General features: G+C 45.9%; 1 protein-coding gene across 2 annotated transcripts in view; it reads right to left on the bottom strand.

The window, feature by feature from the left end:
* The window catches only part of SLC25A20 (solute carrier family 25 member 20), a 34,598-nt gene extending 20,332 nt beyond the window's left edge, over positions 1-14,266 (bottom strand). For both annotated transcript variants that reach the window (XM_057555724.1, XM_007168784.2), the window contains exons 1-4: positions 14,064-14,266; positions 7,706-7,798; positions 3,643-3,770; positions 568-658 (exon numbers count right to left, since the gene is read on the bottom strand). In XM_057555724.1, coding sequence (XP_057411707.1) covers positions 568-658; positions 3,643-3,770; positions 7,706-7,798; positions 14,064-14,168 — 417 coding nt within the window. In that variant the 5' untranslated portion in view covers positions 14,169-14,266. The remainder of the gene's footprint in view (positions 1-567; positions 659-3,642; positions 3,771-7,705; positions 7,799-14,063) is intronic.
* Positions 14,267-15,640: the final 1,374 nt, after the last annotated feature.

The following is a 15,640-nucleotide window of genomic DNA, read 5'->3' as shown; positions in this document are numbered from 1 at the left end:
GGGTGGTATCATGGGTGATAAATACATTGTTTTCTCTGTGCTTCTCTGCATTACCAAAATTTTTCTAGCAAAGACTGTGTGTTAAATTGCTTCAGCCATTAGAAGAAAAAAGCAGTAACACTTTTTTAAAAAGGAGCCCTGTGTGGTAAGGCAGGCAGTCAGTTCACACCCTTGGCCTGGGAACAAGCCAGACACTTAAAGGGCACTGAGCCTTTGGGCAAATGGCAGAGACATAACATGTTAGGCAGGAGCAGCCTCCCTTCCACCTCTGATGAGACATGACTCACCTTTCAGAGTTCCTGAAGTAGCTGCTAATAAGGGTGGATAAGTCTGAGCTGACCCGTCACAGGTGTGACATTTGGTTGATTTGTTACACTGTCCTGGTTCTTGATTCTACTACGATTGCTTCCATGTTCCTGAAAACCTTGAAACTGTTTTGCACACCTGACCTGAAGTCTTTATAAAGGGTGAAAGGACATAAATATCCACACAAAATTGTATACCCAATGGAAAAAGCTAGCCACCTCCCCCCAAATCATATCCCCCCACCCCAGATCACACCCTCACCTGTAACAAGCACTTGATCCGTTCTCCAGGGGTCATAATTCCTGTGGTGAATACACCAGATAACATCCCAGCTGCAAATAGTTGGGGGTAGCTGTATTGAAAACAAAAACAAGAGGCAAGAACCTGTGACTAACCACCCAGAACAGAGGCAATCCCAGCAAAGAGGACTTTGAAAGAAAAAATAAGTACTTGGACTGGGCAGAAGTCCAGCACAAATAAAGCATATTTCACACAAAATCCAAGTTCTAGGTATATTCTGACGTCAAATTTCCCAAGGCAGGGGTCTCAGTGCCAAGAGCAATATGAGCTTGGTCACGAGGCCCACATGCACACTCAGATGGCCTCACCCATGGGAGAAGTTTCCTCCCCGGCCTGCCATGCACAGTGACTATGGACGAGTTTCCAGACATCTCCGTGCCTTGATCTGTAAAGTTCAGGGTTGTTGTGGAAAAAAGCCTCTAACCCAGAATGTAGACCTCAGTCAACCCCAGTTCCCCTCCAATCTCGCCTCCTCTGGATCACCAAGGGCCTGAGAACATTTTAAGCCAAGATTCACAAAGGACAGAGGAACGGCTGTGGCCACTTCCACAGGCTAAGGGGCAGCCAAGCCAGTTGTGAGGAATGTGTCATAAGATGCTAGGAAGGGCCCAGTCAGGGATGGTACCCAGAGACATGATGGGTCCTGTGGCCTTCCATGCAGGGAATAGTCCCCCAGTCGCCAGAGATATGGATTCTTACCATGGCCCTCACAGAATGAACCACACTGAATATTTGGAGGAATTGGAGGCTCCTAGCGTCACTGCTTGTCCCACCTCTGGCATCTCCTTTTCTTTCTAAGATTAGCTATACCAGACTGGTCCGGAGGCAGTGGAGCACAGAGTTACAATTAGCATTTCAATAGTGTCCCCACAATTTAGCAAATGTTGTTGAAAAACTTCACTTTCTTGCCTGAGCCGCAGGCCCCTCCTAACCCCAAGCCTCTGACAGCTGAGCCTTCAGGCCTGTCCCACCCTACAAGGAGCCCAAAACCTGGAGGACAGATGTCAAATGGGGAAAGGGAGACATCCACTTCAGGTCCTTCCTTCCAGGCAGGGCACCAGTCTCAATGGTCCTGTTTTTTCCAGGCACTCACACAACTACCTCAGGCATGCAGGCCCAGCACACAAGCTGATTGTTCAACAGTCAGGAGACTTGCTTTCATGCATGGCCTCCTTTACAGTCTCAGTTCACACTGCTGTCCCCAAGAGGAGCCCTCTCAGCAATGAAACTTCCCCTCATGAGACCAACACCTATTTTTCCATGTATGCCCAGACCTTAGGCTGGACATACCTCCATCTCCCGGGACTGAGGACTTTCCTCTGAACAGGGTCTCTGTGTGTGCACAGGGTACCATGCAGACACCCTACGTGGGTGGCCCATTCTGCCACCCTTCACCCCCACACCAGGGAAGCATCTGTGAGTGCTGGACCCAAGGTCCTGGTAATGTTCCTTTCCATACCGTCCCCAAACACTACTGCAGGGAGTGGAAGGTGGCAGGGTTGACATTCAGGATTAAGAGCACGGCAGGATTATGGGGGCAGGGACCTGAGTGTCTCAACCTTTGCTTAAGCAGGAAGGGTGCTTCTCTGAGGACTGACACAATAGTACAGGGAATACAACCCACAGGCTGAAGTACTAGCAGTGAACCCATGGGGGTCCTTGTGCATGGCCCTTGTGAGCTGGCACATGAGCTAAAAGACCAGGTGCTCAGAGAGGACATGTGTCCATAGGACATTTGGACTACCAAGAGTCAAACACAGTTTCAAAAGGAAGCCCCACACACCCACATTTGGGGCCACCTGAGGCTTTTTATAGAAGCTGGTCACATTCAGAGGGTCACAAGGACTCCAAAAATAGAGTTTCACATTACGAGCATTTCTATCTACGTCCAGACCCTTACTCAGCCTGCTGTGGCCTGAAGTAGTGACAGAAAACAACCGCATGGCACCCTGGGCTGCCTCCCTTGAGCTCCTAATCCCAAGCCTACCAGGGTCCTGTGCTGCCTGCAGCCCCTCCCAGGAGTTGTCAGCCTGCACAGCTCAGACTGAGTGTGCCTTGTCATCCCATGTTTCAACTCAGAATTCCCCTGCATCCCAAGAAGCCTGTTTTCATTAACTACTTTATAAATTCTGAACTATAATTCTGCCTCATCTGCCTCTTCATACCCAAATCTAACTTAAAGTTTACTGAAAGGAAATATACTAATTTATTTCACTTTAACAGAGAAACCAGGGACTTCCCTGGTGGCGCAGTGGTTAAGAATCCGCCTGCCAATGCAGGGGACACGGGTTCAAGCCCTGGTCCGGGAAGATCCCACATGCCGTGGAGCAACTAAGCCCATGCACCACAACTACTGAACCTGCACTCTAGAGCCCGCAAGCCACAACTACTGAGCCCGCGTGCCACAACTACTGAAGCCCGCACACCACAACTACGGAGCCCGCGTGCCTAGAGCCCATGCTCTGCAACAAGAGAAGCCTCCGCAATGAGAAGCCCGCACACTGCAAAGAAGAGTAGCCCCCGCTTGCCACAACTAGAGGAAGCCTGTGCACAGCAACAAAGACCCAATGCAGCCAAATTAATTAATTAATTAAATTTTTAAAAAACCCAGAGAAACCAATATCTGAAATAATTATATTAAAATGAAGTAAAACAAAAGTTGGAACCTTCCCTTCTCCCAACCAGGTGATGGGAAACAAGGCTGCTGCTGTCATTACTGCACCACCAGGTACCTTCGTGGCACACACATTTTAGCATTCAGACCTCCCAATGCTGTGGGGTTAAGCGATACTACCTCACAGAAGAAATTATGACAACCTAATAAGGGGGTGGGGGAGGGACCTGAGTTTTTCTTTTTCCCTTTTGGTTCACAGGGCAAAGGAAAACTCAAGTACCTCCCTCACGTGGAGCAACCAGGAGCTAGCCCTGGGGACCCAGGAGGACAGCCACTGCCTGTCAGCCAAGGTTCTTCCCCTTAACCTGTGTCACACCACCAAGCAGAACAGCATCGAGTCCTCCAAGCTTGTAAGTACTCACCTGAGCACATCCTCTGGGTGTTTTTGTTGCAGTTTCTTCCCCAAACCAAACCCAAAGAAGCACACGGCAAACATGGGGGTGACCCCAATGATGGGGGCGGCCATGCCCCGATATAGACCCGTGATGCCCTGCAAGGAATCACAGAAGTGGAAGCTGTTTACAGACACAGCTAACTTTTACATCACTGAAACAGGGAAGCAGTGTGTCCTCTGACCTGTGGCCTCCTTCCTTCACCTCCCCTCCAAGCAAGGAGAGCTTTTAAAAGGAAGAATACTCCCACATTTATCAGAAACAGTTGTCTTCTTATACACTGCTGGAGAAACTGAAAACAGCTCCTATACTGGAAGGCAATCTGGAAATATGTAGCTTACACTTTCATCAGAAAATTCTCTGTCTAGAAATGTATTCTAAGGAAATACTCAGACATAATAAAGAATGACATCAGGAATTTATTAAGTAGCAAAATTCTGGAATGAACCTAAAAATTCCCAAATAGGAGATTGAGACACATTATGGGAACTCCATAAATGGACGATCACATAGCCATAAAATCACGTTGTAACATGAGAAGAGACTACTAAGTGAAAAAAAAGCAGGCTACAGGGACTTCCCTGGTGGTGCAGTGGTTAAGAATCTGCCTAACAATGCAGGGGACACGGGTTCGATCCCTGGTTCGATCCCTGGTCCCGGAAAATCCCACATGTCGCAGAGCAACTAAGCCTGTGTGCTACAAATACTGAGCCTGCGCTCTAGAGCCCACGAGCCACAACTACTGAGCCTGCGTGCCTAGAGCCCATGCTCCGCAACAAGGGAAGCCACCGCAATGAGAAGCCCGCGCACCACAACGAAGAGTAACCCCCACTCGCCACAACCAGAGAAAGCCTGCATGCAGCAATGAAGACCCAATGCAGCCAAAAATAAATAAATAAATAAATAAATAAAGCAGGCTACAAAACAGAATGTACAATGTGACTTCTTTGGGGTGACATTAGAGGTGTAAGAAATTTTTGTATTTCCCAAGTATTAAGACATGAGGGGAGTTCCCTGGTGGCCTAGTGGTTAGGATTCCAGGCTTTCATTGCTGTGGCCCAGGTTCAATCCTTGGTTGGGAAACTGAGATCCCTCAAGCCGCCCAGTGTGCCCCCCCCAAAAAAAAGACATGGGGTTTTTACTGTTAAAGACAATAGCAAGACTGCACATCAATTTTCACTAGTACAGTTTGATAATGAAAGGAACTATGTAGTAGCCAATAAATAGACAAATAGATATCCCAACCAAACAAGTTAGTAAATCAAGGAAGAGGAAGATCTGAGACCAAGGGTTTGGCCCAAGAGATGAAGGGGATTTCCAGGATGGTGTCTGGTACAGTGGGCCTGGGAAGAAACCAGTCTACATGGGAGTATAAGGATAGAGGACTCCAGGAGGAGTTTGTTTTTTCCAAGAAGAACAAAGCAAAACAATAAACATTGTAACAACAGATTATAACTATTTAGGCAGTGTGGAAAACCAAACAAAAAGGTATTCTACAGAGCATTTAGGGTACAGGATGACAGGGGCAGAGATTCAAAGAAACACAAGCAAAAGAAACTGATGCAATTTTTAACCCAACCTCAAGAAAAACAAAAAGTTGTACAAGAAATGAAATGCACATCATAGAACATTACTTAGTTAACAGAGAAAAACATATATAAAGTTGTAATCATGAAAACACTGAATTGTACTAAACCACAAAGTATGATAAAATTACATGGGCAGGGCAGAAAGGTGATAAGGAATGCAAGAGTTAAAATCATCTACCACAAATAGGTAGCTAAAACACATTTTTTTCTCTTTTTTTTAATTGGAGTATAATTGCTTTACAATGTTGTGTTAGTTTTATTTTATTTTTTAAATAAATAAATATATTTATTTATTTATTTATTTATTTATTTATTTATTTTTGGCTGCGTTGGGTCTTCATTGCTGCACGTGGGCTTTCTCTAGCTGTGGTGAGCAGGGGCTACTCTTTGTTGCCGTGTGCGGGCTCCTCATTGCGGTGGCTTCCCTTGTTGCGGAGCACGGGCTCTAGGTGTGCGGGCTTCAGTAGTGGTGGCTCACAGGCTCTAGAGCGCAGGCTCAGTAGTTGTGGCGCATGGGCTTAGCTGCTCCACAGCATGTGGGATCTTCCCAGACCAGGGCTTGAACCCGCGTCCCCTGCATTGGCAGGTGGATTCTTAACCACTGCACCACCAGGGAAGTCCCTGTGTTAGTTTTAAAACACATTTTTAAATGTATAAAATATACGTGTGCATCTAGGTAGAAAACAGCATTAACAACTGAGAGAGCTGAAAGTAACCTCTAGAGAATTGGGGTGGGAGGGCTACTTTGTTACAAGTCCTTCAGTAGCAAACTAAGTGCTTGTATAATTTTAATACAAATAAGGGATAATTTTTAAAACAAAACACAAAAAAATGTTACAGTTGCTCCCTACATAAAGTAGCAGGAGAAACAGGGTGGAGTTGCACACTGAGAGTGTCCACAGACCTAGGCTGGAGAACCTGCCTCGCTACAGACCCTGGCCATTCACAACCCATCTTTTTTCCAGAACTCAAGGGGCACAACTGTACCCGTCAGTACTCCTCCCAGATCCTACAAAGGTCTAGCACTGCTACAGGCTGTAAGCAGACTCTCCAAGGACAAAGTGCAGAGGAGGTAAATAGGAAAGGTTAATACGAAGAGAAGGTTCTGAGAAGGATCAGCAAAAGCAGCATGTGACAAAGACCCCCAAAAGCCCCTCCCACAGCTTCCCACCTGGGCTGAGAGGATGCCCAAGGCCTGAGGGCCAAACCCATGCCTCCCAACAACTCCTCTAGCCTTCCTTCCACTGTCTGGCCTACCCAGTTCCATGCAGCACAACCAAGACCCATCTGGCAGCACCAGAAAGCAGAGAGCTCAATCTGGCACAGCAAAACCCAGAGACAAGCACAAATATAAACTAAGGAAGCCTATTCAACTCTGCAGGGAGTTGGGTTTATACGAGCCATTCTCATCAGGCCTCCAGCACCCAGCCCACTGCCCAGGCGCTGAATAGGTCCTCAATAACATTTGCTGACCAAGAGGCATGAAATCCTGCCTCTCTGTAAAGGCAGAGAACTCTTAGCTGACTTGAAGCCCAAAGCCTCCACTGGACACCGATCAGACTCCATTCTGGGCTGATGAAAGGAAGAGAGCCTTACAGAAGAAAAGGCAGCACTGTCTCACGCATGGGTGGTTGGGTAGACTCCACCTCAAAATCTTCCTCCCATGCCTGGGTCCTGCAGGAACCCTGGGAACAACTCTTCCTCACAGACCGAGTCCATCACTTACCAGCATCCCCTCTTTATCTGGGTGACACATGCTTCTCAGTTTCTGTATATTTAATAAACACTATATATATATATTTATTCATATTAGAGTTATATTTTAGGAAACAAAGGAAAAGTTCTCAACAAGGTCTTGTCACATATGTGCTAATGAAGTCAGTAATAAACATCACTAGTAATTAAAACTTTTTTAAAATCCCATGTTTTCACTTTAAGAAATATCTGAAAAATTACTATGTAATTCAATAACCTCAAACCAATTTAGTTTCCTTTAGTTAGTTTAGTCTAGAGGTTTGAAGACTCTGCTGGCCTCTTTCACTGTTCCTCAGACTGGCTGACTCTTCCTCCAGATTTTATGTGAACTTCTGACACTGATCCCTGTCAAACTGACTGATCCAGATTTGCATTTTCTTCTATTTCATGTCTCCAACTATTCCTCATGAATTCCCTGTGGTCTAAATTCTGCCTTCCAAAAGAGAGAACCATTTTAGAACCATTTTATTAGCTTCAGTCATTCACATAAAACAGTAGCTGGAACTATCAAAGACTCCAGAGCGATGACAATAGGAGGGCATAGGATGGCATGGTGACAGAGCCACAGCTGTGGGCTAGACCTCCAGCAGAACTACGCAAAGTCACCCTATCCCCCAGAGAAGTAACAAATCAACCCTGAGAATCTGTTCCTCTGAATAAGAGAAATGCCCAGCACCAAGATTCTGTACCTCTCTCATAAGAGTCTTCCGGAAACAGTCAAAGGTCCCAGAATACATGGGAGGCTGTCCAGGCAAACTTGGGGGCTGCGTCTGCAGTCGGACCTGAAACCAGAAGTTAAAATACAGTCATTTCCCAGAATCAAAACTGCCTGTCGGCAGCGATGGCCCAACTGTCTGCTAAACTCTTAACAGAGAAAGCTGCACCTCTGTGCACGTCTTCAGCATTCACTTTATCTGCTGGATTCAGACTTCTCTTTCCTCCAGTTTATTCAAACCCTGTACGCACAAGTCATTAGTAGCATGCTTTTGGAGAGAGTGACAGTTCCTCTGATTTCCTCAGCCACTTACTTTTGCTATTTATTTCTTATCTAATGGATCCCACAATGATCCAGTGGAATAGGTACTACCAGTTTACAAATGAGGAGGCTGGGTTTAGTGAGTTCAAATCATGTGCCAATGAATGCAAAGCTCAGTTCAGCTCTAGGCACTCTCCACATCCATTTGAAGTGCCTTGCCGGTGGTTAGGTAAGGTGCTCAACAAAGATATTTTGGAGTGAGGTGGATTTGATCCTACTTTTCTTGGTCCTCATCCTTCTCCACCATTTGGTGTATCCAATGCTTCAAACTGTCTCTCTCTTTAAACCTCCCTTCTTGGTACTCCTTCCTTTGTCTCCTTTTCTACCCCAGGCATCCTCCAAGGCTAAGTACCCTACTCATCTGTTCCACTATCCCTTTCAGAAAACTCAGATTCCAGGACTTCAGCTTCTGCTCAGTGATGACTTTTACTCAGCCATCTTCAGACCTTCTCTCCCCACCTTTTGGGGTACATTTCAAACTGCCTGGAGAAGCTCTCCCTACTCAAATCACCTCCAGAATCTCATCCTTTTGATGAATCACCCGTTTGTGCCAGAGCCATCAGGCTACCCTCCTTCTCAGGATTTGAAACTCTAGCATCCGACCACTTCTTGTTACTTCTCCTCCTCTTATTCACATGAGCACCAAGGCTTTTGGAGAGTTCCTTCAAGATTCTTCCAGAATCCTAATTTCTTCCTCTCTCCATCTGAAGTCTTCTCCTAGGCCAAGTCCTCACCTATTCTTACCCAGTGTGATGGTTTTCAAATATGCCCACTAACTCTTTGATACTCTTCCCCTTCAAAAGTTAATCCTAATTCCCCTCCCCTTGGATGTGGGCCAGACTCAGTGACTCACTTCTATCGAACAGAATGTAGTGGTTTTGATGCTATGTGACTTCTCCAAGGCTAGGTGACAGAAAGGTCAGCTTCTGCCTGTCTTCATCTCTGGTTATTTGCTTTGGGGAAAGTCAGCCACCATGTTATGAGGATACTCAAGCAGCCTGAAGAGGTCACGTGTGGAGGAAAGAAGGCCTCCTGACAACAGCCAGCACTAACTGCCAGTGTGTGAATGAACCACACAGAAGCCAATCCTTCAGATTAGTACAGTCCTGGCCAACATCTTTTTGTTGCTTTTGGTTGAAGGAGAGGGTCTTTGGTTCAGTATTGGGTTTTTTTAAACAGCTTTATTAAGATATAATTCGTATACCATAAAATTCACCCATTTAAAGTATACAGTTAAGTGTGTCTTAGTGTATTTGCAGAGTTGTGCAACCTTCATTATAATCAGTTTTAGAATATTTTCATCACCCCAGAAAGAAACACCACACCCATTAGTAGTCACTCCCCATTCCCCTCTCCTCTCAGCCCCTGGCAATTACTAATATAGCTTCCATCTCTATGGATTTGCCTATTCTGTATATTTCATATAAATAAATCATACAATATGTGGTCTTTCACACTTGGCTTCTTTTACTTAGCATAATGTGTTCAAAGTTCATCTATGTTGTAGAATATATCAGTCCTTCATTCCTGTTTATGGGTAAGTAATATTCCACTGTACAAATATACCATGTTTTGTTTATCTGCTCATCAGATAATGACAAATTACATTTTTTCCACTTTTATTATTATGAATAATGGTGCTATAAACTTTTGTGTGCAGGTTTTTGTGTGGATATTATGTTTTCAATTCTCTTGGATATTATATTATCCAAGCATAATTGTATTGGTCAAGATTCTCCAGAGAAATAGAACCAACAGGATATATAGATTTATTTATTTGTTTGTTTGTTATAAGGAATTGGCTCACACAATTATGGAGGCAGACAAATCCTAAGACCTGCAATCAGTAAGCTGGAGACCCAGGAAAGTCAATGGGATAGTTCTAGTTCAAGTCTGGAGACCTGAGAACCAGGAGAGCTGATGGTCCAAGTCCCAGTTCAAAAGCTGGCAGAGAAACTAACACAACATTGTAAAGCAATTATACTCCAATAAAGATGTTAAAAAAAAAAAAAAAAAAAAAGCTGGCAGGCTCAAGACCCAAGAAGAGCCAATGCTTCAGTTTGAGTCCAAAGGCAGGAAAAGACCAATGTCCCAGCTCAATCAGTCAGGAGGGAGGAGTTTCAGCTTTTTGTTCTATTGAGGCCTTCAACTGACTGGATGAGGGCCACCCACATTAGGGAGGGCAGTCTACTTTACTTAGTTTACCTTAAATGCTAATCTCATCCAAAAACACCCTCACAGATACACCCAGTATAATGTTTGACCAATATCTGAACACCCCACAGCCCAGCTGACACATAAAATTAACCATCACAGGAGAATTGCTGGGTCATATGCTAACTCTATGTTTAACCTTTTGAGGAACTGCCAGACTGTTTTCCAAAGAGCATTGTATGAATGTTCCAGTTTCTCCACATCCCATCATCTATTATTTATTTATTTTTAATTATAGCCATCATAGTGGGTGTTAGGTGGTATCTCACTGTGATTTTTATTTATATTTTCATGATGGATAATGATGTAGAATATTTTTCATGTGTTTATTGGCCATTTGCATATCTTCTTTGAGAAATGTCTATTCAGATCCTTTGCCCATTTTTTTCCTTAACAATTTTATTTTATTTTATTTTATTTTTTATTTCTTTATTTTTTTGGCTGCACTGCATGGCATGCGGAACTTCCCTGACCAGGGATCAAACCCGCGCCCCCTGCAGTGAAGGCACGGAGTCTTAATCCTGGACCACCAGGGAAATCCCCAGTTTTTTGTTTTTTTGTTTTTTTTTACTGTCATAAAATACACATAAAATTTACCATCTCAACCATTTTTAAGTGTATAGTTCAGTGATATTAAATACATTCATAACGTTGTGCAACCATCACCACCATCCAGAATTCTTTTTGTCTTATAAAACTGAATTAGTTTACTAGTTAGTAAATTAGTTCACTTAGCCTAATGTTTTCAGTATTCATCCATGTGGTTGCAAGGTCAGAATTTCCTTCTTTTTAAGGCTGAATAACACCCCATTGTATGTATATGCCACATTTTGCTTATTCATTCTTCCATTTGTGGACACTTGGGTTGCTCCCATGTTTCAGCTATTGTGAATAATGCTGCTATGAACAGGCGTGTACAAATATCTCTTCAAGACCCTGCTTTCAATTCTTTTGGGTGTATATATCCAGAAATGGAATTGCTGGATCATATAGTAATCCTATTCTTAATTTTTTGAGGAACTGGCATACTGTTTTCCACAGTCACTGTACAATCTTACATTCCCAACAACAGTGCACAAGAGTTCCGAGGTCTCCACATCCTTGCCTAAAAATAACACTTATTATTATTATTATTTTTTGGCCGTGCTGTGCGGCATGCAGGATCCTAGCTCCCCGACGAGGGATGGAACCGTGCCCGCCGCAGTGGAAGTACGGAGTCCCAGCCACTGGACCACCAGGGAAGTCCCTATTGTTGTTTTAAGCCACTAAGTTTTGGGATAAGTTGTTACACCGCCAGAGATAACTGATACACCCAGTTATATACTTCTGCAGTCTTTTTCCTTGTTATTTTTCCTGCTCTGAGTTCTGCTTCCTAATCCTTCTCAGGTTGCTATCATACTAACTTTTCCAAGACACCATTTTCATCCTGCTGTTCCTCTATTTCTTTAAATTTCTCATTCCTGATTTTGTTAGGGCCTTATGTCCCACACTAAGGAACTCACTCTCTAGGCAATGGAGGTGACATGCATATCTGAGGAGTTTATAGGACACAACAGCAGAAATGTCCAGAGGCTCCCACTGCTTTGCATCCAAAATCTCTTATTTGGTCTTCAGATCCTCCATGGTCAGGCACAACCTGTCCAAGTTAGTAGAGAGAGAGAAATGGACCAAAACTTCTGACTGATATCTTTTTGTGATTTTGTATAAATCTGTCTCATCATGACATCCGCCACCCAGGCCCAGCAAGAACATTAAAGTCCTCCATGGCTGGTCTTATTTTACAGCCTGCTCCCACTGTCAAGCCTATATCCACCTTCACTCCTGCCTTCCCCCTACCCAGAATGTCTGGGTCTCCCTACTTCTCCAGTCAGAACTCAGCCAGCCCTTCATCACCTGCCATAAAGCCTTTCCAAACTGAAGTGCTGCACCTCTTGCCTTCCCAGACCACAGTTAGTCACCTTGGACCTCTGAAAGTGCCTCTAGGCCAAGCTTTGACTGGAGGCCATCTGGCTTTTTGAGGTCAAAAGGACAGTAGTCAGCAATTTGTGGTTTTGGCTTAAGCTAAAAAGAGACTTTCTGGCTATTAAAAATGCAGTGAGCATTTTCAGTCATTTCCATTTCAGTACAGAGATCCTCGGGCCCTTCCTGGGAATGACATCTGATTGGGGAGGAAGGGCAAGAGGATATGGAGGTAGGAGCAACATTTGTATTAGGGAGCAACAGGGTTTCGTTTTTCTTTAAAGAGAGGCCCCAGATGCCTAGAACTAACAAGATCAAGAGTAGAAAGAGAGGGACTTCCCTGGTGGCTCAGTGGTTGAGAATCCACCTGCCAACGCAGGGGACACGGGTTCAAGCCCTGCTCTGGGAAGACCCCACATGCCGCGGAGCAACTAAGCCCGTGAGCCACAACTACTGAGCCTGTGCTCTAGAGCCCGCGAGCCACAACTACTGAAGCCCGCGTGCCTAGAGCCAGCCACCGCAATGAGAAGCCCGCACACTGCAACGAAGAGTAGCCCCGCTCGCCGTAACTAGAGAAAGCCCGCGTGCAGCAACAAAGACCCAAAGCAGCCAAAAATAAATAAATAAAATAAAAAGAAATTAAAAAAAAAAAAAAAAACGAGTAGAAAGAGAGGCCAGACAATTCTTCTCCCTTACATCAGTGCTGCTTAGAACGACAACTGTCTGGGAAGCCCTAACACACATGGCATTTACCAATTACTGAATAAACATCTGATTTTGTGTTTCACAGTGCCCAAACCAGCCCAGTTGCTTTAATCCTGGTCCTGTGATAGAATGACCCTAGATCCTCTCCTAGATGAAAGGCAGCAAAGAGCTTGCTGCCCATACTTGCCTGGAGAATGTCCCCAAAGCAATTTCCCTGTGGAGGAAACCCAATCCAACATTCCAATAAGTCTCCTACACAGGCTCCATGCCTGCTCCCTACAGGCTCACCCTGGCCATGATCTGTCAATTTCCTCCAAGTGTGTGCAGAAATAAGGTTAGAAAACTAGGATGAAGCTTTGAATGCTAAGTCACAGGGTATGAACTTTGGTCTCCAGCAAGGCCTTGCTTAAAGTGTTGCAGGGGAAAGAGTTGATGCATAATGTGAGGATAAGTAGGGACCAAGCCCTGATGAGTTTCCCCCTTCCTGGAGCCTCAATCTGACCATGGCTTCCTCACCAGGTTGTTGTGGGGATCAGCCTTGCCCTGGGAAAGCTGATCACTTGCTTTCCCTGGAAGGAGCTCAGTTACTGAGGACATCATCGCTTCCCACAGGAGGCCACTCAGGCTAACATGGGGTGACAGGCTGAAGGTGGTCAAGAAAGGTTCAAAGGAGATAGTGATGGAGCACTCTAGGCCCAGAGGAATGTGTCAAAAGACATGTCTGGAATAACCTTGCCTCAGTCTTTAGCTCTATTCCTGAAGCGGGATTTACAGATGCCTTTTTCAACCTTGCTGATAATGTTAGGGTTTTCAGAAGTCAGAGCTTTGGGGCGGTGCTTTTTCTTTACCATCCTCAAAGAAGTGGTGCCAGATCAGAAGAGGCTTCCGAACAGAGAACTTTTTTTTAAATCAAGAGCCCTTGGTAGGCGGTTAGAGGCTGCTCACTCTGCAACGTCCAGCTCTCTGGGGTGCAGGAACAGTTTCCCCGACCCCCGAAAGGGAGATTCCCTAGACTTCTCACGGAAGCTCCCACGGGCCCCGCTTCTATCCCAGACCGAGCCTCGTGGGAGACCCTACTTTCCGCGCCCTGCCCGGGCCTCCTCCCTCCAGCCCGCGCCCCAGCATCCTCGCACCTTGACCGTGTCCAGCGGGTGCCCCACGAACACCAGGCACATGCCTCCAAAGCCGCCGGCCAGCAGGTTCTTGAGCGGCCTAATGGGCTTCGCCTGGTCTGCCATGGTCCGTCCGTCAGTCACCGTTTCTGTCGGTTCCCGGCGGCCCCGCTCCACTGCCCCAGCCGCGGCGCCGGCGCCGCCGACCTTTCACCCACTTTCGGGTGGGCGGGGCATGAGCCCGGGGCAGGTCGGGAGGAGGGCCTAGACCGCCTGCCAGGCCCGGCTTCCGCCGAGGGGAGGTGCTTCCGGCCGCAGCCCGCCTCCATGGGCGTGGCTTAAGGGAGCAGGGCGGGCCCGGACGCCTCGTGGGCGGTGTTTAGGAGTGGCGGCGGGTGGTGGATTTACTCCTCCAGGAGGTCTTACCGGACTAGAGTGTTTCCTCCCTTAAGCTCCCGTTCCTCCACTCCGCAGAAGTCGATTGCGCTCTGCTATGTGACAGGCGCCCTTCAGGTGCTGGAGGCACAGCTGTTAGCACAGCACATAGGTCCCTGTTCTTGTGGAGCTTACAGGCCATAACAAAGATAAATAAGTGAAAAATGCATAGTGTATCAAGTTGTGATAACTGCTATGAAGAAAAATAAATCTGGAAAAAGGATTAGAGAGTATTGGGGGGCAAGGAATTTGCCATTTTCATTAGGTGAGTAAAGGACAGTTTCACTGAGAAGGTGACTGGATTCAAGAACTGAGAAATTGAGGAAGTGATATATCCATAAATATGGGGGGAGGGGGAGAGATCTTCCAGGCAAAAGAAAAGAATGCAAAAGCCCTGAGATGGGCTGTGCCTGGCCTGTTTGAGGAACCACCTGGAGGCCTTTGTGGCTAGAGCAGAGTTAGGGAGAGGAAGATATGGGGGTAATGTTGGCATATCAAGCGGGGCTTTGTGTGCCACTGTAAGGACATCAGCCTCTCCTCTGAAGTAGATGGGAGCTATTCTGGGGTTCTGAGCAGGGGATTGACATAGTCCAATAGAATCCCTCTTTCTGCGGGTTGAGAATAGACTACGAAGCAGGGAGCCTTGAGGAGGCTAAAGGTCATGGTCAGAGATGCTGGACTGCATCAGAGCACAGCACAGCAGGTGGTGAGATGTGTTTGGATTCTGGATCTATTCTGAAGGAAAAACCTAAAGGAATTGTTTTTTGTGGTTTTTTAAAATTTACTTTTACTTATTTATTTTTGGATGTGTTGGGTCTTCGTTGCGGTGCACGGGCTTCTCATAGTGGTGGCTTCTCTTGTTGTGGAGCACGGGCTCTAGGAGCGCAGGCTGCAGTAGTTGTGGCTCGCGGGCTGTAGAGCGCAGGCTCAGTAGATGTGGCGCATGGGCTTAGTTGCTCTGCGGCATGTGGTATCTTCCTGGACCAGGGCTCGAACCCATGTCCCCTGCATTGGCAGGCGGATTCTTAACCACTGCGTCACCAGGGAAGCCCAGGAATTGTTCATGAACAGAATATAAGGTACATAAGAGAGAAGTTAAGGATGATGCTAATGTTGTTGACTTATTGACTCTAGGTGGACGGTATTCAGGTATTCACTATATT

Source organism: Balaenoptera acutorostrata, chromosome 10, assembly GCF_949987535.1.
Source record: "Balaenoptera acutorostrata chromosome 10, mBalAcu1.1, whole genome shotgun sequence".
In the NCBI taxonomy this organism is placed as follows: Eukaryota; Metazoa; Chordata; class Mammalia; order Artiodactyla; family Balaenopteridae; genus Balaenoptera; species Balaenoptera acutorostrata.
This window is presented reverse-complemented; position numbering and strand designations above follow the sequence as displayed.